The following is a 27270-nucleotide window of genomic DNA, read 5'->3' as shown; positions in this document are numbered from 1 at the left end:
TATATATATGTATAATTCAACATTAATGATTACTTAAAAAAAAAGTAAAACATAAATGGTACTTAATAAATTTATGAGAAATTTTTTATTTTTACCCCTAAACTTATAAAGTATATCAATTTTTACCCAAAATTATCATTTCAGCAAATAAATTCTTAAATTTAGATAAGTGTTCCGATCATAATCTTAAATTCAAATAAGTACTACAATTTTTATCTTCTAATAAGCTTTTGTTTGAATAATCATTAAAAAACAATTCACATGTATTTATTGAATTATATTAATATATATTTGATAAGAATTTGAAAAAGATAAAATTATAGATACGCCTCCCTAAATCTAAGGGTGCAAATTTTTATTTTCCCCAAACTTCTTCAGCAAAGAAATTTCTTTCAATAATATAACATTGAAATTTCAAAATCTAAGCATTTGGAACTTTTTTGCTTTCTATGTGAGACATAAAACTAAGTTTACACGGACAATTTTACAGTCTTGAGTGATAAAATAAGAAGAATAGAACAGAAAGCTTTCTATTCCAAAGCATAATGAATGTTCAATCATTTGAACTTTAAGACAAAATTAAATTGTAGAATATAGATATGAATTTGACAGTGTCTTTGTCTCTCTCCTCCCCTTTTTCCTTGGATATGGTTGAAGGTTAAGAACGAGTGGACGACAGCATCTCCTGCAAAAATGAAACAGAAAAGAGACTGTTCCTTTTCCTGTGCATAAAAGGTTGAAAAAAAAGCTCATGGCCATGTCAATCAAGATATTGACATGATCAACTTCAGAACATGAGAGACATAAGACATAGACAGAGGCAAAGACAACAACATTAAAGCTGCCAAAGAACCAAATTCTGATTAAAGAAATGGTCTGGGGACAGAAGCTCAGAGGAAAAGAATGTGGTTTTTTTCATTTTTTGGTGGGGGGTGAAAAAACAAAGGAACAAAATTTTCTTTGGCTGCTATTATCTTAATGGATGGATTTTATATACACTAAAGATTCGACAGGTGGCAAGGGGTAGAAACCCATTAATAAATTGGCCAAATAAATTGAGAAAGAAGGGTTAGAAGGAAAGAAAGTTATAAACAAAGGTCAAAGGATCCTACTTCCATTTGTACCATTTCCTGCTCGTCTTATCTTTAAAGCCATCACAAGTATTGCAACTGACATAAAATCGTTTGGAGTAGGACTGGACTGGACTGACTGCATTAAACTTCCCTCTTTGCTAGAGTTGCTGGGAAGCTATTGAAACTGCATCATCCGCCCGCTGCGCAGTCAGTCCCGAAACTGAAGACTTGTCCGAGCTGCGAACATTATATCTCTCGTATACCTTGTCGCGGTTTTCTGACCACCAATTTTCTGCTTGATGCTCTCCGAATCTTCTCCGACTGAAAATGCAAGTACAACACAAATTATGGCACACTCGAACTTTTTTACACCATACCTAATATTCTGACACTATGAAATTACATTAGATGTCCAGAACCGTGTGCAACCATTAAAACTAAGACAGTTCTTTCCAAGAAAAACATCTGAAGAGTGTCCCTACCCTACAATTTCACCATTATGGGCTTTAAAATTGTAAATAATTGTAAATGAGTGGACAGAAATTAGTATTTATTTTGGGTGCAAATTCAAGTTCGTCCAAAAATGTTCTATGAGTACACGTTCTAGATAACATGGAGGCCATAATTTATAATTTTCTAGAGCCCAAATAAAACTCATTTTGCAAATAGGGGAGCTTCAGCACATGGATTGCATATTCTCACCCAATAATTAAATCAAGGACTAGTCAAGTTGCAAGTCATGCCAAAGAGACAATGATCACTGTATTTCTAGATGCTGAAACCTAAAAGGAAACAAGGAAAAGAAATATCACCTGAAGCGCACACGTTTCAGATCCCGAGTACCATCCCGCAGAGCCACGAGAGTAATATATACACCAGGCTCGTATTGCTCAATCCATTCAGCCTCAACTTGAGTAGCATTGACCAGTGCAGAAGTTTTGGCTCTAGAATTGTTATCACCATCTTGTAAAGACTCAGAGTCCTTGCCAACAGCTGCCACCGATGCACTACTGCTAACTGACTGAGCCCCTCCATTATATGGCAGTCTAGCATCTCGATTGTCAATTCTTTCTTGTTGCATAATACTTTCATTCGTTCCAGAAAGCTCCCTGGATGAATGAGCTGGGCCATAACTTCCTCGCCAAGCAGCAGCATCAGATGCCGTCGGAGATGCACAGGAGTAGCTGGTAAGTGAATCAGATCGTGAATGACGTTCTCCATTCATATTCAAATGGTAGATTCCATTCGACTCCAAACCATTTGAAAGATGAACGGATCTCATTTTCTCAGCATCATATACTCCAGGAGGTAACCTCTCAGCCATATCTTTGAGCTGGAATAATTATAGGATGTAATCCATTATTAGAACCACAAGTACTGTACTAAAAAAATAATAAAAAAATACAAAAAAGACACCACAAGTACTACTTTCAAAACAATTCTCAGGATGGCTAAGCATTGCGTAAGGGGGAAAAATAAATTGTAACATGGTAAATATTTCTATTAGAAGCCCGTGTCATTTCCTCCTATTGCTCTAGGTTATATACATCATCTATTCATTCAACTACACAAATAGCTATAAGTTAATTTTTTATGAATGAATATTTTGTTCATCAGACACGACCACACTTTACCTCATAATATTATCAAAATGATGGTTTATAATAATTTTAATGCATTCTGCTCTTCGAACTGGAACAAATATTAACTAAAAAGCTCCAGAGACATCAAGCTTTGCAGAATAGAAAAAATACATTTTAAAAGAAAATGACCTGAGCAGTTAGTAACTTGATGACTTCTTTGGCCGCTTTTGATTTACCAGATTCCTCTGCAGCCAATGCCATAGCTTCTCGTGTTTTCTTCAAAGATTTTTGAAGCTCTAATTCCTGTAGTTCACATTTCTGTCTCAGGCTCTCAACCTGTAATATTAGACATAAAGATATCCAGTCATGAAACTAAATCCACCAAATAGTGCTCAGATATTTATGACCCAAAAGGAACGAAAACCAGTTCAAGGAGAAATTTCTTTCCTTTATTTCTAGGTGCAGTTCTTTATATATAAAGAGTCCTGTGACTATTCTCCTTTATTATCCATACCAATTTAGAAAGTCAGAACAATCTCCTTCGGTTTTGAGTGGGAGATTCCTTGTTGCCTTTTTGGTATCTTCTTTTCTTAAATGGATGTCTCTTATGTTTTGATTTTGGGATGGGGGTGTAGAGGGAAGGAAGGTAACGACAACCAGGAGGAAAAAATGGCTTACCTGTGAGCGTAATTTAACCACTTCATGATTCAAAAGATCATTTGTTTTCTTCAAACTATCGGTTATACTTTTCGAAAAGGAAAGTCCTGACGCTGTAGGAACAGGAGTAGCAGATCGAGGAGGGCTTGGTTTCCTTGAGAAAGGTGACACAGACCTAGAACTTACTCCAGAAGCAGTGAGGACTGGTCTGGGAGCTGTTCGTCGCAGATCAACAGCAGTTGATAATACAACATCTCTAAGCTGCAGTAGTGAAGGTGCTTGAGAGGATCGAACAAGGGAGAAGGTATCAGCCTTCTTACCTTGTTTAGCCGCTTTGTTGTCTAATTGCTTTATCAAATCCATATTGGAAGGCACTGACTTAGACATTCGCATATCAGTCTTGTCAATCCTATCCTTGTTCTCACCTGAGAGGCGAGGCAAAGCATTTTTCCTATTGTTACTACTAGCTTCTGATGCCTTAATCAGTTTTGCATAACATGAATCACATACACGATATGGTTTTCCAGGATTAGGTGCAAGTGCTGCTCTTAATGCTTTTCTTGAACTGCAAGAGTGGCAGTGCACAAGTCCACAATTATAACAGTTGTGTCTCTTCCGTGTAAATCCAAATGCCTGTCTGCAAGCAGAGCACTGTGACTGCTCGGCACTGGAAACCCATTTGTGAAGACAAATGGCAGCTGTGTAATTTGAACCACATGCTATATATTTCACATGTCTGTCCTTCAAAGCTTCTACTAACGTTGGTATCTTCCGATCTTCAACATCACCATGGCCCAATCTCCCATTTGCACCCTTTCCCCATGTATAAACTTCATTTTTGGACGTTAAAACCACTACATGATACGCACCACATGAAACTTCTTCAACGGATTCCCCAAAAAGCTTATCCTCTACCAAGCAAGGTATCTTTCCATCTGCACTGGGATTCCCAAGTTGACCATAAACAGTACTTCCCATCGAGAAAACTTGTCCTGAAGTGGTCAAACCAACAGTAATGCTGTGACCACAAGCAACTTTGTGAAAATCATAATCAATTAGTGCTGGCACGCATGTGGGTTTAAGTCTGGGTTCCTTATCTCCATGCCCCAGACGGTTTTTATCTCCATCGCCCCACGTAAATAGTTTACCTGATGAAATGCTTGCACTAGATTGTGTCACAATAACTTCAACTACAGCAGCAGTATGCCAGACCCCACATGCAACAGCAATTGTCCTCAAGCCTGATAAAGATTCCACTTCTTTTGGATGTGAAATATTTTCTCTGTCTCCATGGCCCAGTGCACCAAATGTTCCATCACCAAATGTGAATAGCTGACCCATCGATGTTACCAAAGCTGTGTGCCATGGACCACATGTCACTGAAGCAACTTGAAGTCCTTCAAGCGGACCAGAGACTCTCTTTGGTATCCAGTGGCTCACATCACTGCCATGACCAAGAAGCCCTGCATTATGTGTACCATCACCCCATGTATAAAGCTCCCCAGTCATTGTAACAGCACATGTATGGAACTCTCCGCAAGCAACAAAATCAATACTACTAGCTGCCAAGGATTCAACCATACGAGGTTGAATTACATCCTTCACCACACCATGGCCAAGGCGGCCTCCAGATTCCTCTCCCCATGTGAAAACTTCCCCTTGCCTTGTCACTAGGGCAGCATGCCTGACGCCACAGGCTATATGATGTATGTCTAGAACAATGTTGGACTCCAAAGGTCTTGGCAGAAGTACATCTGTCCTCAAGGTCATGTAACTACTATTTTTTTCAGCTCCAATCTTCACAACATTGTCACCAACAATCTCACCCCATATGTATACATCACCTAGAGCATCACAATCATCTGGTGCAGACCCATGACTAGAGGTGCTGGGAGCACTTGAAACACTAACTCGCATAGCATCAGAACTAGACCCTTTTACTTGCATGTTCGTTTGGTTTAGTGATACATGAGCCCTTTCAGAGTTTGTAGAGTAATTTTCAGGTTGAGAAGTCTTCAGAGATATATTTGTGTTGAAACTGACAAGAACTTCTGGAGAACTATTATCTCTATTCACGCTGTGTGAACTGTCACTTGGGCTATTTGAAGTCAGTTCACAACTGTCCTGAAATGACATCAGCAAACCATGTATTAAAATAGCATCCAAGATGAAATCAAAGTTACATGTGATATAGTATTATACATAATTGATAGCATAATTTTTCAAGAAGACAGTGTCTATATTTATGAAGGAGTGTATTAAAAGGGGATTCAAAATTGGAAACTTTCTAAAATCAACAGCTAAAGATTAAAACTTCATGAAATGACATTCTAGAATTGTGCATCATGTTATAAGATTAAGGACGACTACACCGATATCTGTAAATTAAGGGGGGAAAGAGGCATGCAAGCGGACTGCACAAAGTTACTATTTAGTTCCACTGTCCTAGTTTCTGTTTTTGTCTCAATGCCTCTTTCTTCTCTTCATTTTTGCTACTTCAGAGATCTTCAGTTATTCTCCCTGTACATGAGCAGGATTCCACCATGATCTTCATCCTCTTGCTGCTGGAACTCCATTTTGAATTCAATTTATCCAGCCATTATGGGTTTCAAAATTGATTTTTTCAGTGCAAATAGGTAATGAAGACCAATAATCACAGCTATGGATCCTTCTATTAGAAGTTTCCAGAACTGAGTTCATGATGCTCAGTTGACTCGTGGACTGAGAAACCCTCTGATGCAATCTTGACCAAGCAAGTTCAAACGGTTGTCTGAATGAGCACATGAACACTTAGTAAATCTAACCTCCAGACTATCAACCCCGTGACTTGTTCCAGATACTGGCTACTGATCTACTAGTTATTAGAGTAGTCAGGAAAAGTTTTTCCCCCATTTTTTCTGGACATCAAGGCATTATTCAAAAGGAATAAATCAATACCAAAAAGGGGTGGTACATAAGCAATCCACATGGCCCAGGGAGCGTACAAAGAATTGGCCCTATTCGCATTGATCAACCAGATGTGAAATTATTCGATATGGTGAGCTCTAATGTCTAAAGTCAGTTCTAAAAGGAACAATGCTTCATTTCTATTTTTATTTTTAAAAATCAGTAAATCACAGACATCGAGCACACAAGATAATCAATAAAACAATTGACTCTAGGGAACAATAAAGCAAGTAGAACAATCCATGAAAGGCTTTCAAGAATAAAAAGTTTACATCAAGATAGAGGCCTCCATCACTCCAGCCATCAATCTTGGAACGCCCACCTTGACCAGATGCTATTAAAGCTTTCAGGCCTGCAATCCAAGCCTCTGCCTCAACTTTATCCTTACAAATCTAAGGAGAAATAACATACCACCATTACCATTGAATCAAAAGACCAGGAAAAGGTAACGATTTTAAGAACAAAGGAGAGAACAAGTTTTCATCACCAACCAGATCAAGGGATCGCTTCCCGTTGTTGTATATAAGAGAGAATGATAAGTAATCCTTGTCAGGACGAAGATATCTTTCAAAGACAGCCTGATCGAATTCAATGTAATAGTAAAATAAATATTAAGAGTTGAGTAATAATGTACGCTAATTGCATCAAGTAGGAATAACTATTATGGCTGAGCATTAGAGTGGTAACAAATAAATCGATATCTTACAGTTCTTTGCCCAGGAATAATTTGTGAGATTGAAGCTAACTTCAAACTTCTTTCACCTTTACTTGAAATCCAGATCAAAGATGATTCATCCTAAAATTAAGAAAACAACAGGAATAATGCAAGGAATACTATCAAGCAATTGAAAACATGAAAAGCTGACTAAACCATAACTATATCAAGTTTAAGATCATTAAGACTTGATAAAAGTCAATATTAAGACTAGATCTCTTTGTTGCTGCAATATTAGAACTTCCCATGGAAAAATATGTTAACATACATTCTTTATTAACCAGATGTCATTTAGAAAACAAAAAGCTTTTCATCCATAGCAATGTGTACCAAGACAACTATGTATTTTTCAAAATGGTTAACTTTGCAATAAGATAATTTCACCACAAAAGCACACTCAAATTTTTTAGGTTCTTTTTTTTTTTTATGTTTTGCATTCGTACCTACATTTTTACTCACATTTGCATAATTTTGTTGACAATTAAGTTGTCCATATGCATACATCCACATGAAGTCTATTAAGATAATTTTCTCCTTCGATCTCCCCTAAAAAATCCAAAGAACATAATTTGTACCAAACAAGTAATAATTATCATACTAAGTTGCAATATTTCATCAAGATGAAGCCAAAAGTTGCTCTGATAATTCACTTTCTTTAAGATAATGAACTACTTAATTCAAAATCATGATGGCAGTTACAGTCTAGCAGATAACGAGCCAGTAAACTGACTGAATAACATTTCATTCACTATGAAGTAAAAACAGTGATCCAAACAGGGATAATAATCAGATTACAAGGTTCTTGAAACTCGTGAAAGGAAGAACTCTATGCATCAGATCACTCAAAAACCAACTTCTTCGACTCTGTTCTCGTATTCAAATCATAAAAATTGATCCCTAGTTTCTTGCAATTAAATAAGCCACTGAATAGCAGCAACGCAGAAGCATTGCAAAGAAAAGATAAGCAAGTATTACCACCCACTTTTCATCAATGAAAATAAGCTAATTTTGTAACTGCACAAACAGAAAAGAAAAAGGTCTAAAGGAAACTTTTATAAGACTAATTAAAACCACTTTTGGAACCAAACTCACACTAGAAAGCCTAAATGGACAGAACTTCGGCTTTCCTTTACGACCATATTTAAGCAGTTGAGCGCCCTTCTTCAATGCAATTAATGCCTGCAAGATAAAATCAACCTTGTAAACCTACCACAAAGAGAAATTTTAATCATAAGCAAAGTCGGCTATTGAAGAATAGCAGAGCAAGAAATATGGCCTGGAGAATTTGGTTTCTGCTTCACAACGATGGAGAAGTAATAAATGAAAATATTTGAGGGGGAAAAACAAGAAAGAGAAACCACTATAATACCCTTAGCCTTAAGCATTTAGTGCTCAGAAATCACATGACCATCAACCGCAGGTCAGTTTTAAATAACACAGGTAGTTAATACTTCACTCTCGGCCAATTTCTAATAGTTTTTGTAATTATCAGTTAGGTGTTAGTTTTTGGACTGGAGCCTCTTTCTTTAGGGGGTGTTCTCTAGTCGTATTTTTTTTTTTTTTGTATGTCCTTGTATTTCTTTTCATTTCTTTCAATGAAAGTTCGGTTTCTTATGAAAATAAAAAGTACCGCAGGTAGTCACAAATTCTATAAGTGATTGTTTAACTAAAATAAGATCACCAATATATTTTTAAAAAATTCAGACAAGTTAGGATAACTTGAGTCTCTTCAGAAATTTCCAAATAGTCAGATATGAGTATTGGCATCTAGGTTACTCTTACAGCCTTGAAAACTAAAGAAGTGGCCAAGCAGCATAACTCCAATTGCCAAAATCAGATGTTAAATTAATCAAATTAGTCTGTCTAGAATTATTTAGAACTTGACTTTTAAGAACTTTATATATCATCCCGGAGTACTTCCTTAGAAGTGTTAAAAAGGAGTTCTAAAGTTCAAAACTAGAATAAAATGCCAAGCTGAAGAATTGCTCCCTCAGTCCACTTTACACTATACTTAACTAAAGGGAGTAGTAAACTTTTGAGCAATGAGAAAGAAGTCGCAGATTTCCATATGCTGTACACTCCTTGTTCTCATCCTAAAATAGAAAGGAGAAAAAAAAAATTCGTATAATAGACTCAGCTAACTGACCAGGAACAAAAAGGGCAATGAATGATCAAACTTTCAACAATCAGCCTGTCTTGCAAAAGAAAAATAAATCTCCAAGCAACTCTGCCCAATGAACTATTTAACCATATAATCGGGCATTTTGTATCTTTGAAAGAAAAACATAGATAATTTTAGTATCCAAGCCTATGTAAATATTTCATTAAAATGAAAATAGAACCGAAATAAGATCCTTAAATTGCGTATCCTTTGGCTTTTCTATTTGATCGAAATTAAGTCTGTAGAATATATGAAGGAATTGGCCACGGAGCATGACTTGATTCGAAATAGTTCAATTTACTGGCTCCAAGTTAATGGGAAAAGCTCAATCCCGAAGGAATTTAATCAGCCCATCAAAGGTCAGCATGTTCTCAACGCCAAATAGCTACCGACTTTGTATATCCAACAGTTATGAGTCAATGTCGAGAGAAATAGAGAGCCCAAGTTAAATTGTGTAGCAGAGAAAGTATCACGAAAATTTTCTCTTACTCGATTCAATTTTGACCAAGAACATCCCAACAATTCCGCACATTCAGCTAATAACGTTAAATAAATTCGGAGCTCCCAAAACAAACCCAACGCAAGAAAGTCGGGTATCAAAAGAAGAATAATAAAATAATAATAAAACGCGCAAACGAAGATGAAAAAGGAGACCTGTTCGATATCACGGTCGGCATTTGCATAGCTAAAAGGATCTGCCATTCCATGTGAAAAATTCGCCAAAACGCCACCACCCGCTCTGATCACTACGCCGCTCTCCGGTCATCCTATACGGCGATTAAATCTTCCGTACACTAACATCAACGGTCACATCAGGCCCACCGCAGAGCTTCCCCTCTCTCTCTCTATCTAACTCACTCCCAAACAAAACAAAATTTCACAGCTCCCCCCGCCTCGCCCTTCCTCGAAAGCTTGGTAGATCTGCCACGCTGCTTCGAAACCAAAGTCCTAGAAACTCCATTCGAAATACCGAGTCAAAAACATCCTCGCAGTCGTAGCCTCGGCTTTAACAATTGAAATGAGGAGAAAGAAACGGAAATACAGCCTCCAAAGCGGTTTCTCAGCAGGCAAAGATGGCTTCGCAACGAAGAAACCGCTTACGCCGGCGATAGAAGTCGAGTAAAAGAAGCCGCCGGTGACGGAACAAAGCGAGACCGGACGGAGGAGACAATGAGTCTAGAGAGAGAAAAGACGTAGTCGGGAGTCTGTAAAAGTACAGAGTCAAAGACGGGAAAAAGAAGAAAACAATAATAAATCAAACAAAAATAAAATAAACTTATATAAAAAATAAATAAAATAGCAATTTTCTTAAACGCCATAAATTTAAATTTACTCGACTGGTGAAATGAAGGAAAAATAATACCTGCCAAAAATATCCATTAAATTTATATATTATAATAGAATAATTCTCACTATTTCAAATATATATATATATATATGTAATTTTCAGCAATTAGAATCTAATGCAGTTGACATTTGAATGAATGACTTTCAGCTTTTTTTTTTTAGAATACTGTCAGGTTATTTAGTATTTACAAATATTATTTTAATTTTTTTAAATTAGTGATGTTCTAAAAAGAGTAATTAATAAGAAATAGGAATCAACCACTGACACATTTGCAGCAAAAAAAAAAAGGTAATAAATTTGGCGTTAGATTGATTTTATGATGGAGTATAGTATGAGATTTAAAATATAATGGATGATATCTATCTCAGTTTTCTAAATTTTATCTATAAATATCTTATGATGGTGTTTATAAATCTTTAAATAGCTTTATTTGTTCTTATTGAAATGGTGGCTTGTTTCAGTTGAATTAATCTTGATTAATCATATTTCATATATGAATGTTTTTTATTGACTTTAATATTCAATTTTATCTAACAACTTAGGTTTTATTTTATTGTAATATTTCAATTTATGTATTAACCCAGTATTTAATATTTCGTTTTATAAATGAATTCAATTAATTTTATGTTATTTGCTGTAGTAAATTACAACTTGATATTATCAATTTAAATATAACAGAGAGTTTAAGATTTTATAAAAATTAGTGTCATTTAAATTAAAGTCAAACTCAAGTCAGAGTGAAATTAATGTGATATTGGAAGAAAATTGAAAGTTCATATTGTATTTTTAACAATACATAATAAAATTATACTACTGTATATGAAAATTTTTCAATACTCGGATCAACAGGATAAATTAAAAATTGTAAACTCACGTTGTCCATTAAGACTAGTAGAGATACGTGTAAATTGGTCCAACACCGGTGAATGTTAAAAAAAATAGAAAATTTTATATGCAATGCAACCAATTTCCAAGTATAATAATAATAATAAAAAAAACAATGCAGATAAGTATATTAAATAGTATTGTTTGGTCTACCTCTGGAAATTGAAAGGATTCATATTCTTTGACTATTTCTAGAATTTGAAGTCGTTCACATGGCGATTATCGAAAATAAAATAAATATTTGAATTGGAAAATAATGTAATTATTTTTTATTATTAAAGTAGTACATTGCAAAATGAAATTATGTAAATATGCCCACGGGATTTATGACGTGTATGTGCGAGGATTTATTGTCAGCTAACTTAAAAAAAAACACATTTATACCACGGGAAAAAACTCTATCAAACAACTATTGAATTTTTAAATTACCTTTTTTTCAGTGCATGTGAGGTGAAAATTCTAATTCAAAGATTTTATTTTTATCGTCTCAATTGATAAATTACTTCATTTTTAGACCCTATATTATTATTAAATGATATAACTATAGAAAGTATAGATAAATGAAAATCTTACGGAAAATTTTCAATACTACTTCAACAAATTAATAATTAAATTATACATTTTATCATGTAGTTGGACATTTCATACTAATTTTATTTCATACCCTAGTGGAAAAAATTTACTTTGCCCATCTACCTTAAATTTAATTAACTATTCGTGAATGATAACTCAATTTTACTTTTAGCTAAAATGAGCATTGTTCAGGTTGTGAGTTTGATCTTCCACCCCCACATGTTAAACTAATTAAAAAAAACATTAATGACTTTTATTAATTTGAACATAGTTCAACTAGTTAAGATATATATTATTAACTAAAATGTTGAAGGTTGAAGCTCAAAGTCTCGTGTTTTGTTGAACTAAAAATAAAAAATAAAAAACATCAGTAATTATTTTTTTGGAAGCATGTGGGTTTGAACCTTGAATTTTAAGGGGAGGAGATCATTGATACCAACATAGGCGTAGTTCATTAGTGGCATCTAGGCTGAACTATATTTATGTTGGTATCAGTGATTTTCTTATAGGTTAAAAGTTTAAATTTTCATCCTACTTGTTACACTCCAAAAAAATTATCTCGATAATTTTACTCGTTGGGAAAATTACAACTAAAACAAAAGAACAACAACTCAATAATTAGATTGAAGCAAAATTATGTCGTTTATCTATAAGGAGTTTCAAGCCTATGTGAATGTGATGTGTATTTTATTATCTAACAACCGATATTTAGCTCGAGTTCAAAACTACATGCTAAATGGTACCCTTCCTATTGCTTTAAGAGCACAAAAGCAAAAAAATAAATATAAATATAAAATATGTTGGATATGTGGTTGTATTTTTAGGGTGTGGTAAAATAGGTATTAATATATAAATTTTAGATTTATAAACTCAATATATAATTAATTAATTTTTTTAACAATCTATTTTGAATAAAGAAACAAATATGTTTCTATATTTAATAGATAAAAGACCTCTCTTAACTCTCACATTTAAAAGATTAAACTCATAATAAATATTAAATATTAAAATACATTACCAACGAGTAAATGCTTTGAAATATAATTATAGAAAATTTCATCATATATACACACAAATAATAATAATAAAAATAAAAATAGAAGATTTTTTTTAGTTAACAACACGTGAGATATGAATTTCAAACTCTCAACCTCGAGTTGAGTTATGTTTAAATTGATAAAGATAGTCAACATAAATATAGTTCTAGTTCAGGTGTCTATTTCGAACTTTAGATTGTGAGTTCGAATCTTCATATTATATTAAAAAAAAAGTAAAATTTGAAGCCATACTTTTTTAATCACGTTAATATCACAGGAAATAGTATTGCATGAAATTTAAAAATGGATTGGCCAATGACTGAATTATTATTTGTTTGAATATGGGTAAATTAATTCATGGGGATATTGATTTAATAAATAAATTGTCAAAACAAGAAAGAGATAGAGAGAGAGAAAATATTGATTGACATGGACATTTGATCTGCAGAGGAGTAAACCGCAACTTCCCCAATTTAAGTAGTAGTAGGTCTTCAAATCACATTAATGAAGAAAATAACATATTTCTTTCTCTCTCGTGGTGCTCATTGCATCACTTAAAAATACTTTTCTCAATTCCATTTTTTTTTTTTTTAAGTTATTGTCGTTTGGCTTCTAAATACATCAATTGTTCAATTCTGTAACTTTAAATATGCATATTAATGTATAAATACGAAGATCAGATGAATATTAAGGTAAAGTAGTAACGATAACCAAAATGATTTTATTTTTTAAGCTCGTGAATTCAAATAGATATTTTAAAAGATACTAAATAAGAAAAAATAAAAATAGATATTTTAAAATCAAACGAGTATGAAGAGGAAAACAATATAGTTTTTTAATAAAATTTAAAATACTTATGAAGGGGAGAAATAGAACAAAAACAAGGTAGTATGGAACTACTAAATTTAAATTTACATCAACATATCGATATTTCTATCAATATATTTTTTTATATCTATTGGGTTCAACATAGACATGAAAAATGAATTGAATTTTTGATAGTATTGTAAAAAAAAAACCGACAAAACATAAAAAAAAAATATATCAATAAAATATGAGAAATTGCAGTGGGTAGCAAAAATATTTTACGTATTTCAAAATATGTCACCTATTCTTTAAAATTTCACTTATGTCAATAGTATAGAAGTAGTATATCAGACACTCATATCAGTAGTATATTAGATATATATCGCATACATACTGCACAAACACTCATATCAATGTTATATTATATATATATCACATACATATTGCAAGTATAACAAACACTCATATAAGTAGTATATCAAATGTATATCACATACATATATCATAATTAGGTATATTACATATATATTACAGATATACATTATTTTGTTAAAGTTGTCATTTTAAAATTGGACCTCTATTTTTTAAAATGTTGTTATATTTGAAAAAACTAAATGTGGCTACTATTTTGTTAATTTTATTAAATATTTTTGCCATATTTATAATTATATCATAAAAAATTAATATTAAATAGTATAAATTATATATATATATATATATATATTTTGATATTTCTATAAAATTGATATCTCACCATTTTCGTAAAGATGGATGGTGGCATTTCGGGGACGAGAGTGGGAATAAGTAAGGGCAATAAATGAGAAAACGGCATTATCCAAATTGGATGGAAATTCCCCCAAAATAATTAAGGGAGGGCATCCCATTCTTTGTCCAATTCCTATTGGAGCATATTCCTGGTTGACGACACATCCATCAAAAAAAGCCACAGAGCTTTCCTTTTTTTTTCTATAATTTTTCTTCCCGTTTTATTAATTTATTTTTGTGAACTCTTGACACCATCTACACTTCAAGCAATATTTGGATAAGCATTGGGAAGAAATATTTTTTTTGGTTTAGACATCGATGTGTCCCTCAAAGTTTTTAACTTTTATTCTATTTTGATTTTTAAATTTCTAAGAACGCAATTTTTTGAAAATTTAGTTAATTGTTGACTTTAGAATAGTCGTAATTTCAGTCATTATCTTTATTTTTCTTTTAATAAATTGGTAATATAAATTTATTAATTAATACTTACATTAACTTAAAAAATATGCAAATATTTTCACCCAACTATTTATATAGTAGTGGTGTTACAAAAGAATTCTTCTAAGAATTGGAGGGTTTGTAAAGTTAGGAAATCTGAAGCAATAATAACACGTGATTGGTGGGAGCATCATTTAAGCTTCTTCTACAAGTAAAAACCGATAAATTCCTTATCAAAAGAACCAAATCCAAGCCATTTTTACGGGGAAAAGGCTTTTTTATTTTTTATTTTTTTTTATTAAAGTAAGGGATTTTGATTTCTGATCCCCATCGATATCTTATAATACGATCTAAAATCCGACTTTTATAAAAGTATTATATATTTTTTTGTTATTTAAACAAATATAAAATTTGCTGAATGGTTGACAAATCGTTTGATTTTGAAGTGTATCGGAATTCTCATGTGGATTCGGCGGGCGGACCGAGTTTAAGGAAGATCGCGTGGTTGTTTTGCGAGGAAAAATATTTCATGGGCCTTGTTGAGAAATTGCGTTGATTATTAATTTTCTTTTGAAAATAAGAATAATTGTCATTTGTCAAAGAAAAATTATGTATTTTTTCAGTTCAGCACAATTCAATCAAATATCACATTCCTAAAACGAATTAATAACACCTTTCTATTATCCTATAGTTTTAAAAAATCCTAGACATTGGCGTGGGACAAGCCTATAGAACTTCAATAGTCAAGTTAGAAGTTTGTTACTAGAGTGGAAAGACTCATAAACTCGAAAAGACTTAATAAAGACAAAAGTGTTCTTATTAATGCTCTCAGAGTTTCACTCATAAGATTGAAGTTATCTATGTCACACTATATTATGAATCTAGAAGTCATATAGGGTCATGAGACATGTACTACTAGTCCTTAACTCCCATTTTCCCTCGCAATCAGTTGAAGTCAAACTTCAATTGGTTGAGGATGGTAGCGTCAAGATGTTTGAAGGATAGTTCTGTCTAAGATAGACGTATTCAAACATAGTACTGAGTCAAGAAGAAGAGAGGATTAAATGTGACATTGGAAATTCAAACATAGTACTAAGTCCAGAAGAAGAGAGGATTAAATGTGACATTGGAAATATAAAAGAAATTGAAAAAGAAGGCACATATATATGAGGCAGAGCTGGCTCCTAAGACCCTGTTATAAGAAGGCCTCATATTTTCATATAATATATAATATTGGTATCTATTTAGTTTAGTTGTTAATTATAAATTAAATTTAAAAATTATAAATTAAATTTAAAAATATAAAATAATATACTTATTACTTTTCATAATTTTTTTTTAATATTGAAAATACACACTACTAAAAAGACCCACAATTAATACACTTATAAATTTCTTTGAATTTGATTGACTTAAATTTCAAATTTGTTAACCTTAATATTTTTATTCACATTCTTTCAAATTTCCTTAAAAATCTCAACTCATTAGTGCAAGCCCCTCAAAATTCTCCCAAATTTATGTTGGGAGGATGAGAGACCTTCCATATTTCTTTTTATTTATTGAGATTATCAATTTCTAGAGTAAAGATCGAACATTCTTATATCCTCAACTCAACCTAATGACTTCAAAGTTTTAGGTTTTTTCATTCAAATTATTTTTACTTTTTGTTAGGTTTTTCGTTGAAATTCTTTTATTATTATTTTTTTATATATAAATAGTTTCATATGTTGATTGCTCAAGACCTAATATCTAATATTTGTTTAGATTTGATTACTTAAAATATCAATATGTAAAATATCAAGAATATAAAAAGCTTAAGAAGAAAAGAATAGTAGAAAAACTAATTGAATTTGTTCGGGATAAATTTGTTATTAGAAGTATAAGTAATAAAAATTCTGAAATAATAAAAAAAATGACAGGTATAAATCAAAGAAAAATAGTATATGATGATATGACTGTTGAAAATGAAGTATCAGAAAATTGCAAATGATGTGGAAATACAACCAATATTTTGTGAAAAAAGAACAATTCGAAGAATTTTTTTTATGAGAATGTTGATATGGAAGAAATATGATCACCACAAAATTCTTTTAGAATTCATTGCTTTTACTGTATTATAAATCAAACAATTTCTTCACTTAAAAATAGATTTGAACAATTTTACGTTTATGAAAATATTTTAACTTCTTATTTGATATGAAATGTTTGGAGGTCTTGCAAAATGAAATTGACTCTCCTATTAAAATATTACATTATATATATAAAAAAAAGGTAAACATTTTTCCAAATGCATATATTGCTTATAGAATATTATTAACAATACCGAGAATAGTTGCTTCCACTGAAAAAAAAAACTTTTCAAAATTAAAATTAATGAAATCGTATTTAAGGTTAGATTATCAAAATTTAATACATAATTTTGCATATCAAAAAGTAAGAAAAATAAATTTTAGATGATATCTTCTATATTAAGGTCTCTCAATCAAAGTTTTGCCTAAGGTCCCGCATCATCTCAAGCCGTCCTTGAGACGAAAGAAACATGTGAGAGAGAGGAGGGGGCATAAATGTGATTTGGGTTTGTATCGTAAGTGTAAAGTGGCACGACAGAGTAGAGTAAGAATGTCGAGAAACAAAACATAAAACGATAGAAAAGAGAGTGGGAGAAGTGAGGAAAAGAAAAAGAAAGAGAGGAGAAAGAGAAGGCAGCTTCCAAAGGCTAACTTTGCTTAGAAGAAGCCAATTTTCAAAGAGGAGAGGGTCCCTTAAAACCCCCAATATCCCATCTCCAACCACCCACACTAAGCCCTACTTGGTTTTCTTCACTTATATAGCACTTTTAATTCCTATAACTTCAAATTATCAATACCACTTTAATACAAATCATTTAACTGAATGATGGTCATTCTGGAAAGCTCGAATTAGATAGGCTGACGAATGCTTAGAACCTACCGAGAGAGGAAAAAGTTATGATGCTTGAGTTACGCTCTAAGTCTGGTCTATTCTCAACAAGAATAAGGCAGAATTCTCTATTTATAGGTTTCGCGACTTGTGGACGTAACTTGTTGATCTTATAACATTTCGAAAATCTTGACATATGGTCGAAAGAATGGTTAAAAACAACGAAGCACGATGCTTTAATCATTGACTCGTCCTTTACGAAGGTCGATCGTTGAGACCCCTGTAAATATTAGTTCCATTAACATTGTGCTTAGTTGAGTTGTTAAATCGTTACTTTGTTGGTCGGTTCAGCCTTTAGGAAGACATGCACGATTAAAGATGAATAAATCATCACTCAACCAAAAAGTTTAAATGAATGGTTGGACAAATTTATTTTATAGGTTGGATATCTAATATGCACCACAGCAATGTATTTTCATCAGCTCGATCAAGGACGGTGGCCGAGCTATTCGGTCAACCATTTAGGCTTGTCTATGGCGACAGAGTATTAAAGTACTAACAAAGTAATGAAAGTAAAAAGAAAGAAAAAAGAAAGAAAGAAAAAGAGAGAGAAAAGAAAGCAAAAGGGTTGCACTTACATTTATGGAGCCATAAAAACACCTGGTTGTTCCCTTTTTGTCCACTCTTTTTGATATATAATTTTTTTTCATACTACTTTATTCCAAAGTTTTGCCTTTTTCTTCTTATTTTTTCTCTCTTTCTTTCCTTTTGTTTAAAATTCAATGCACGCCTATCTTATAATAGTTTTTTTTTCACGTCAATTTTACATCTGAGGAATTAAATGGTTCTAGCTATAATTTTCAGTTTATTCAACCCTCCCTTACATGTGACATGTTCCACACAGTTGCCTTCAATTTTAATGATATGATTCACATTAATAATGCAACTATTCATATTACTCAAATTTTTTATTCAATTCATGAATCTCATTTGTATTCATTTTTCTTTGAATTATCATTTCAAACATCTCCATTTTTTTTCTTTAAACTTTTACATCAAATTTTTATCATTTTGTATTAGAGGTTCACAACCACCAAGTTAGATTTTAATAAACATGAGCCAAAGAGCAACAAACAACTACAAATTTACATGAAAAAGACCCCTTTATTACAATGCAGCACTTACCATTTTTAAATTTGAGATTTTTTTTCTTTAATTAATTGTGACGTCTTATTGACCTAATAATATGATTCTATCTCTACTACTTGGTACTTTTTTTTAGTACTACGCAACTGTTATGGGGAGATAAAAGAAGAATAGACCAAGCGACGGGGTCGGAGGAAACCCGAGAGAAAGCATGAACCAGGAAAGGGGGGCCGGCACCCGACGACTTGGGCCGGCCCCTGGCCGACCAGCGCCGAGCAGTTCTCGTCCCCCCGGCTGAGAACTATAGCGGTTCATCCCGACTGTTTCGCAATCCCACTCGAAGTATCCCACCTTGATTCTCGATTTGACCTAAAGCCCACAACAAACGACTGACCCGAATATTGAGACGTTTGAGAATTTGACTGGGGTAAACCCTAAGGGGATTAGAACTCGACTTCTATAAATGGAGGGGGGAGCCAAACCCTAGGGGTATGCGAAAACACCATACTCTCTAACTCCATTATCCATCTACTCTCCTTGATAACTTAGGCATCGGAGCTCGTGTGACTGGAGTCACACCGGTTTAGATTTGATTGGTTTTGTAGGTTCTCTGTTACCTGATTATCAAGTTTGGTGTGAACTTGGGAAGGAACCGGGAGAGCATAATTCACGCATCAATATCAACAATTGTCGTTTAATTTTATTTTTAATTTCATCTGAAATATTTTAGTGCCCAGTAAATACGTTAGCCTTACTCATGTATTACAATGTAGACTATGTTGGGAACAAAAGGAATTTAATTTATCTTAAATTATTTGCTAACTGATTTAATACAAATGGAAATTTTAGTATATAGTCAAATACAGTGGAGTTTAACGAAAGGTCCCATCCCGCAATTAATGCAACTACCAAATTGAACATTTCATTTATTTTTCTTCAGTTTGATTCGCACTTTCGAAATTATATAAATTGGAAAATTGTCTGTGTATTATCTGCATTTCGATGCGCAGTTGGAGGTAGAATTTTTGTTAACTGGCTCAATAAACAATTACAGTTTGTCAGTAGTACTTCCAAGTTTCCAACATTACTACACTTTATTGTTCTTTCTACACAATTTTTCTTTTGTTATTTGTCTAATTTTAATTATTTAATTTCATCCCTTTTTTAGTTTGATGTTAAATACGTTGTTATTTCTTATTTTTAAATTTTAGACAAATTGGAACTACATTCTGTTTGGGGGAAAGAATACCCTGTACACGTGGAGGACAGCCATTGGTGCCCCAAGGTGACCATGAGTCATGCCCCAGCTCGGACCGCTGAGATCACCACCACTAGCGTTGACAGATACTAAGTATGAGGGCCGAGGTGAACCTGGCCGAGGTCCGACCTACCGGGAAGCTCGGTGGGGGCCGATGTGAGCTACTGTCAGCGGCGTGATTATCGGGTGTAACCGTCGGTCCCCGAGATTACCGGGTGTAACCGACGGTCCCGAGATTACCGGGTGTAACCGACGGTCCCGAGATTAACGGGTGTAACCGTCGCGAGATTAGCGGGACTACCACCCATAAGTAGAGGACTTCACTCCACGATCAGGTACGATGATTTCTGACCTTGAACTAAACTGGGAATCCGACCTATACTGACTTGATCGTCGGAGTGCTCACCTTTTTGTGCAGGTCCGCCCAAGTATTCAGATCGGTCTGGAGGCCGAGTTCGAGCTGCAATCTGAAATACACTGTTGTGTATATCCTTGCATAAACAGATTCCATAACTATTTATTGTCTAATAACAATTTCTAGTTTTTTGTTATCTAAAATTTTAGATTAAAAAAAGAGAAATTTTATATGAAATTTGATTTTTCAAATTAAATATTAAAGCTTTTTTTAAGTTATATATTTTCAATTATGCATTTAAAAAAATGATAAAAATAAAATTTTTATCCATGTTTTGGAAAAAATTGAAAAGAATGACGAGAAACAAAACAGTTGATTTTATTGTTCTCAAAATACATACATAACTTTGCAAACGTGTTTTAAAAATGAGAAACAAGAAAACAATTACAGTTACGAAATGTTTATGTTTCTTAAAATATTCGAAATAAGAAATAGGATCACAACCAAATGGCTATTAATTTTTTTATTATTTTTTTATAATTAATTTCAACTTAGATGGCAAAAATGTTATGTCCAATTTTATCAAAATCATGATTTTTTTCGGTTCAACAACATGTAAGGTAGAAATTTAAATTTCTTAATAACATATGCCTTGTTATATATATTTGGGTCGACGAAAATATGATACACATTCACTATTGATACGTCTCATCAACATACCCACTAAAATGTGAAATTTATTAAAAGCTTGTGGACCATCATTGAGATTTTAAATGCTAAAGAAACAATGTAATAAACAACATGTGGAATGTTATAGAAAATATATTTTGAATTGAACGTTGTTTATATCTCAAACTCAATTTATATTTTCATAAAGTTCGCAACAATCCAACTTGGATTTTGAAATACAATAAAGATAAATATCATGTTAACGACATGAGTATAACTTAAAGAAGTCAAAATATCAATATAATTTATCTTTTAGATTCAAATATGGTCCCTCATTTTACCCTTCTCATATGTAACATAATATTATTTCTCTATCCAAAACCTATTAACTCACATATAATTGCTTGGTATATATTGGTACATACATGGCTTCACCTTTTTTTTTTTAAAAAAAAAAAAACAAGTCTCCCAATGCTCAACAAAAAAAAACAAAGTCTTTGAGAGGTGAGACAAAATCTTGCACAGCAAAAAAACCCCTTTCTCTTTTACTTTTCCCTTGCTTCACTTTTGCTTTTCAGTTCCTTCTATTAAAGAAGCAAGAGGTGACCCCATGTAGAAGAAAAGACAAATAATCAACAAATTTCACTCACACACCACTTCCTTTGAAAATTGCCACTCAACATATAAAAATGTAAAAAAAAAAAAAAAAAAAAACCCCTTATTTTCTAGGGTTTTCTTTAAACCCATCTGATCTAAACATGTGCTTCCACACAAAAAAAAAAAAAAAGTTTATATATATTTTTAGATTAATTTTTGTCAAGAAGTGTAAAGTTGTGGGCAGTTCTTGGAGGGGGCCTATTGTTAGCCAAGTCTACATCACCCTCTCTCTTTTACTTTTAGGAGAGAGGGCCTAAATTCATAGGGTTATTTTAGGTCAATGAACATTTTGCTAATAATTACTAATAATATGCCAATTGTTGTAGAGCTTGTGATTAGGTGGAAAAAAAAAGGGGCCAACTTTTTCTAACTTCAGGACCCCACCATCGTTCATAATATTTTTTCCCCTAAAATTGATGTCGTGGTTTATGCTATGAATCTCTGTGATCTAAATTTATTATGTGGACTTATCATTACTGTGACCACCAGAGGAGCCCTCTTGATTTTGGATTCTTGTCAAGGATCTTTTAAGATATGAATCATAAGAGTATGGTCCAAAAATTTTCAAGTAGTTTTAATATATTTCAACTCAGTTTTAGGGAGTGATTGTTTTTAATTTCATAATCATATGGAAGTTTTTTTGGGTTAAAAATACTAATCTTTGAAGTTTTTTTCAATTTCGTTCGCTAGCAAGTTCACAATGTTGTCCTTAATATATTAAAAAATTTCAAATAAATCCTTGATCATAAAGCTAATGAGTCACTGAATTATTATTTTAATAACATCAAACATGTTTGGACGTGGTATGCCACATGAAACATATTAATTACTTGAAAAAAATGATAATTTTAATTTGTAGATTAGATTTTGTTCATGAACAAATTAAGTTTCATGTGTCAAGTAGCATTCGAGAGGCATGTTCACGTATCTAAATATGTTAATAAAACAATAATTTAATGATTTATCAATTTTTAATCAACAAAATTTGAAAAAAAAAACACAGAGACCACGTCATAGATTCAACATTTTTGCTTGTAACATTTATATGAATATTATTATTAAGTATTGGAGGGGTGGAGATAATGAGACTAAGAATAAAAATTTTAAGAATATAACCCGTGAGTTGAAACTCAAACTTTCAACATTAGCGACGTGTTAATTATTTATTAGGTTGAAAATGAAACTAAATACTTGAATAATTTATATTTATGGGTTTTTTTTTTCCTGCATAATTAATGTTGGAAGAAGTGAAGAAGAAGCCAGATTTTGATGAAAATAGAAAATGGAACTTTCAAAGGGAAAGAGAAATAAATTTGGTGAATGAAATTACCCGTGAATCCAATTATGCGGCTAATAGAATAAGTGCTGCATTGCACGTGAACTTGGGAGCATATAATTTAATTTATAATACCTATTTTTAGTAGGGTTGCATAAATCCATTCAAAACAAGATTTTTAAATTCCAATGTTTACCCTTTCAACTTGGAAGTCATGAGAAAAATTGGTCCAATTTAACAAAAACTAAACCTACCTATTATAGAATAGCCAAAAAAAAAAAAAAAAAAAAGATGGCTCCAACCAATTTTTCATTATATCACTTACCAACTATGCATTTAATATTTAAGATATTGTCCACTTGAATCTTTGCTAATAAAGTTGATGTTTAAATGTCATTATCTTGAGATCACTGGGTCTGGTCCTGTAAAATCCATCCTCAATTTTATCTTCAAAAACAAATATGAGGCCTTGTCGACTTCATTAATGAGTTTTTCCTAACCAACCTACTAAGCTACGTGATTATCAATTATGCCCTCATCAATAATGGGTTTACCAAATCTACCCCTTTCTATGCTCACATTATTATTACTTTTTTATTGAATATTGTATCTAATTAAAAATTTTAGAAATTTGTATCAAAATATCAATAGCTGTGGAGGATAAATCTGTAAATTTGAGTTAGTTTTGACATGTCGTCAATCTTAAAGAATAATTGTGAAAAATGGGGGAAAAAAAAGGATACCGCAAATCTCAACCAGCCAAATTTATGGACCGAATTGGTTAAAGGGAGCTTTTGGGGCAAACTTAAGGCCCATATGTTGGATTGGAGTCCATTTATCGGCCCAAAATGAATTGCTTGTTCCATCCAGCCCAACCCAACACACTGGAAACGGCCGATTTTTCTTTTTTTATAATTATTTAAATAATTGGGATCTATTTATTATTAATTTGGGATCGTATGATCCGCGAGGTCAAAGTGTCGAGGGGCTGTCCCTCGCCCACGCCGGCGAAGCTTTGACTCTTCTTCTGGTGTGGGTTTTATCAAATTTATACTTATATATGCTCCGATCTCAATCTCCGAATTTCTCCTCCATTTCCGGTGAGAGAAGAGCGAAAGCCGAGATTTGCAGCCATGGAAGCCAGACTCTCCGCCGCTCTCGGCCTTCCCTCGCCGGATCCCCTTTGCTGCTATCCTTCTCCTTCCGAATTCCCCACTCTTTTCTCTCACTTCAATTCACTTCTATCGCCTCCCAACTCCGCCGTCCATGCCGGAACTAGAGCCTCCAAAGATCGGAATCACATTCCTCCTCTTTCGTTTTCTTCATTGTCCTTATCGTCCTCCGAGGCGCAAGTTTTCACCCCCAAATCCCCCAATTGGTTCAAACCCGCCTCCAAAAACAGCCCCAAAATACAATCCCTTATGAAGAACTTGTCCGTTCTCGAACGGGCAGTCGTCGGCGCTGCTGGTGGCGCCATGGCTGGCGCCTTCACTTACGTGTGTCTCCTTCCACTCGACACCATTAAGACCAAGCTCCAGACAAAAGGGGCATCGGAGATTTACAAGAGTACATTCGACGCTGTCGTCAAGACCTTTCAATCCAGAGGTATTCTAGGGTTTTACAGCGGCGTCTCTGCCGTAATCGTCGGCTCGGCCGCTTCCTCGGCCGTTTATTTCGGGACATGTGAGTTTGGAAAATCGATTCTGTCGAAATTTGATTACCCATCTCTGCTCATTCCTCCGACCGCCGGGGCCATGGGAAATATCATCTCCTCGGCTATAATGGTGCCGAAGGAATTAATCACCCAGAGAATGCAGATTGGAGCTCAAGGAAGGTCTTGGCAGGTTTTGATTCGGATTCTGGAGAAAGATGGTATAATGGGTCTTTATGCTGGTTATTTTGCCACATTGCTAAGGAACTTACCAGCTGGGGTTTTGAGTTACTCTTCATTTGAGTATCTGAAAGCTGCAGTTCTGAGCAAGACAAACAGCAATAATCTTGAACCGATTCAGAGTGTTTGCTGCGGGGCATTGGCAGGTGCAATTTCGGCTACTCTTACTACACCTCTTGATGTGGTAAAGACACGGTTGATGACTCAAGTTCAAGGGGAGGCTGTAAATAAAGTTTCAGCTGCAATGTACAGTGGAGTATCTGCTACGATCCAGCAAATATTGCAGGAGGAGGGGTGGATTGGATTAACCCGCGGCATGGGGCCTCGAGTTCTTCACAGCGCCTGCTTTGCGGCGATCGGGTACTTCGCTTTCGAGACAGCGAAACTTTCCATCTTGCACCATTATCTTAGACAGAAGGAGGCTTCGGAGTTAACTGCTTCAGCTGCAACTTGATCGAGTTATATATCTCAGGTGTCATTCGGTATCTCGTCCTTGTGTTCCCTTTCCCCTTTCCCTGTTGATGAGCTCCTGTAACTGTGATGAATGCTTAGTTTAACAGAAAAATATGGGACTTTTTGCATCAGCTGTGTTAAGACTTTTTTGACCAAGTAAAGAACACAAGTACACCTTCACATTTTTGGAGTCTTTCCTTTTTTTTTATTTGCACTTTGTACCATTTTCATCCCGGACAAAGCAAGGGCCCATAAAACCTCGAAAACCTGATTTGACCAAGTAAACAAAACATCAGAGCCATCATCTTTCTGAGCAAGGATACGAGAGATGATGATCCAATTCTCCATCGCTACTACACTCATGACTCAACTCACAAGCAAACGTTTTTGACTTTTTGTCAAGCACTTTATATTGCTCCGAAAGTAGAATTTTTTTGGTGGGAACTGGTTTTGGTTTTTACAAAAGTGCTTTTAGCTACCCGCAAACATAGCCTTTGATTTTAAATGAGTCTTGTATGGATCAAATTTCAATCCCCTGTGCCAGCATCCCAGCAATCACTACTATCCCAGAAAGGATACGAGACATGATTGACTCTCTGATATGTTTCCCTCTCCTTTTCCATATTCCAATTAACAATCTTTTAGTGTTAGGTGTTATTATTTTCATTCCAACTCTCTGTGAAAGCCTGGATTACTGGAAGAAGTTTGAGTTGCATATTTAAACTATACGCAACCACAAAGCCCTCTTTCTTACTCTTTGAGTCAACGAGGGAAAATCATGGTCAGTGTAGAACAAAGAAGTCAAAACTTTTCTGCAGTAGAGATAGAGTTATACTAGAAGGATAGCATTTTACGAGCATGGCATTCTCGGGCGACAAGACCCTTGCATTGTAGTAATGTTACTTGTCATAGTTCACATGTTCTGGTTCGATGTGTCCCAATTCACTATAAAACTCGTGCTCATGTACCTTTTTTTTTTACAATCGCAGGAATAAATGTTTGATGTCCTTCAGAGTTGAGACTGCTAAGAAAGCTTTGAATCGACTTCTCGAAGGCAGCTGTGTGAGGTAGGAGTTAGGCGTTTTACGGCAAGACTTCTCCCATGTGTGTCTAACTGATGTTTCTTTTCAATATTGGCTTAATTTTCACTTTCAAATTTCGTTGGAAGTTTCAACTCTCAACTTCAAATCTTGGTAGATCATATTATTTTTTTATGTGTGTTCATTTGCTGGGAGGTTGAACTGATACAAAGGACAGTTTGGTTACAGAATGTGTTTTTTGTTGGATAATAGTCTCTTGTTCTCTCTCTCCTGTAGTGTTTTAAGTTATCTTCCAAGAAACTGAGAATGATGTTTCTATGATTTGGCCCTTCAAAAATAAAATCTTAGATCCCACAATTTGGTTTTATCATCTTACAGTACATTCTTGGCTTTCTATACAATAATGATAAAAATACCTGGGCTCTGTACCGTAATTGAAAATGACAGTGAACTGAATTACTTTAACTTTATTACATGGATCACTGAGGTGTAATTCGATTTATATGTTTAATTTCAATTTCAATTTTCACAAGGTATTTTTATAGTCGTAATTCTTTTTTTTTTTTTTTTTTGAGTTTAACAGGTGTGAGTTAAATTCATAATCATATATGTCTTAACCGATTTAGCAAGTTCAAGTTG

At 33.7% G+C, this 27270-nt stretch overlaps 2 protein-coding genes across 4 annotated transcripts; one reads left to right on the top strand and one right to left on the bottom strand.

Moving 5' to 3' along the window:
* Positions 1-505: 505 nt before the first annotated feature.
* Positions 506-10364, bottom strand: LOC111011834 (Regulator of chromosome condensation (RCC1) family with FYVE zinc finger domain-containing protein). 3 transcript variants are annotated; one of them, XR_015790263.1, is made up of 10 exons: positions 9790-10364; positions 8067-8153; positions 6966-7055; positions 6751-6837; positions 6532-6651; positions 3335-5437; positions 2846-2992; positions 1886-2406; positions 1113-1394; positions 506-685 (listed from the first exon to the last, which is right to left on the bottom strand). XR_015790263.1 is itself a non-coding variant. In XM_022285740.2 (9 exons), exons 1-9 carry the CDS (start codon positions 9835-9837, stop codon positions 1232-1234), a joined length of 3366 nt encoding a protein of 1121 aa, XP_022141432.1. In that variant the 5' UTR covers positions 9838-10364; the 3' UTR covers positions 506-1231. The 3 variants fall into 3 exon arrangements, 1 of the variants encoding a protein (XP_022141432.1); XR_015790264.1 differs by having other exon boundaries at positions 1125-1394; XM_022285740.2 differs by having other exon boundaries at positions 506-1394.
* Positions 10365-24207: 13843 nt separating this feature from the next.
* Positions 24208-27001, top strand: MFL1 (Mitochondrial substrate carrier family protein). Its single transcript, XM_022285874.2, has 2 exons — positions 24208-25610; positions 26581-27001. The coding sequence occupies exon 1, from the start codon at positions 24381-24383 to the stop codon at positions 25590-25592; it is 1212 nt and encodes a 403-aa protein (XP_022141566.1). The 5' UTR covers positions 24208-24380; the 3' UTR covers positions 25593-25610; positions 26581-27001.
* The last annotated feature ends 269 nt before the right edge of the window (positions 27002-27270 follow it).

Source organism: Momordica charantia, assembly GCF_013281855.1.
Source record: "Momordica charantia cultivar OHB3-1 chromosome 4 unlocalized genomic scaffold, Mcharantia_2.0 BLBB01000004.1, whole genome shotgun sequence".
Classification (NCBI taxonomy): Eukaryota; Viridiplantae; Streptophyta; class Magnoliopsida; order Cucurbitales; family Cucurbitaceae; genus Momordica; species Momordica charantia.
Note: the sequence above shows the minus strand (reverse complement) of the source record. Positions and strands in the feature narration are given on the sequence as shown.

Excerpts from the sequence above, each read along its gene's own strand:
- LOC111011834 (XM_022285740.2), bottom strand. The coding sequence starts at position 9,837 with ATGGCAGATCCTTTTAGCTATGCAAATGCCGACCGTGATATCGAACAG. Across the intron at positions 6,838-6,965 it reads TTATTCCTGGGCAAAGAACT|GCTGTCTTTGAAAGATATCT; the intron begins GTAAGATATCGA and ends GAATTCGATCAG. Across the intron at positions 6,652-6,750 it reads GGAAGCGATCCCTTGATCTG|ATTTGTAAGGATAAAGTTGA; the intron begins GTTGGTGATGAA and ends ATTTCTCCTTAG.
- MFL1 (XM_022285874.2), top strand. The coding sequence starts at position 24,381 with ATGGAAGCCAGACTCTCCGCCGCTCTCGGCCTTCCCTCGCCGGATCCC.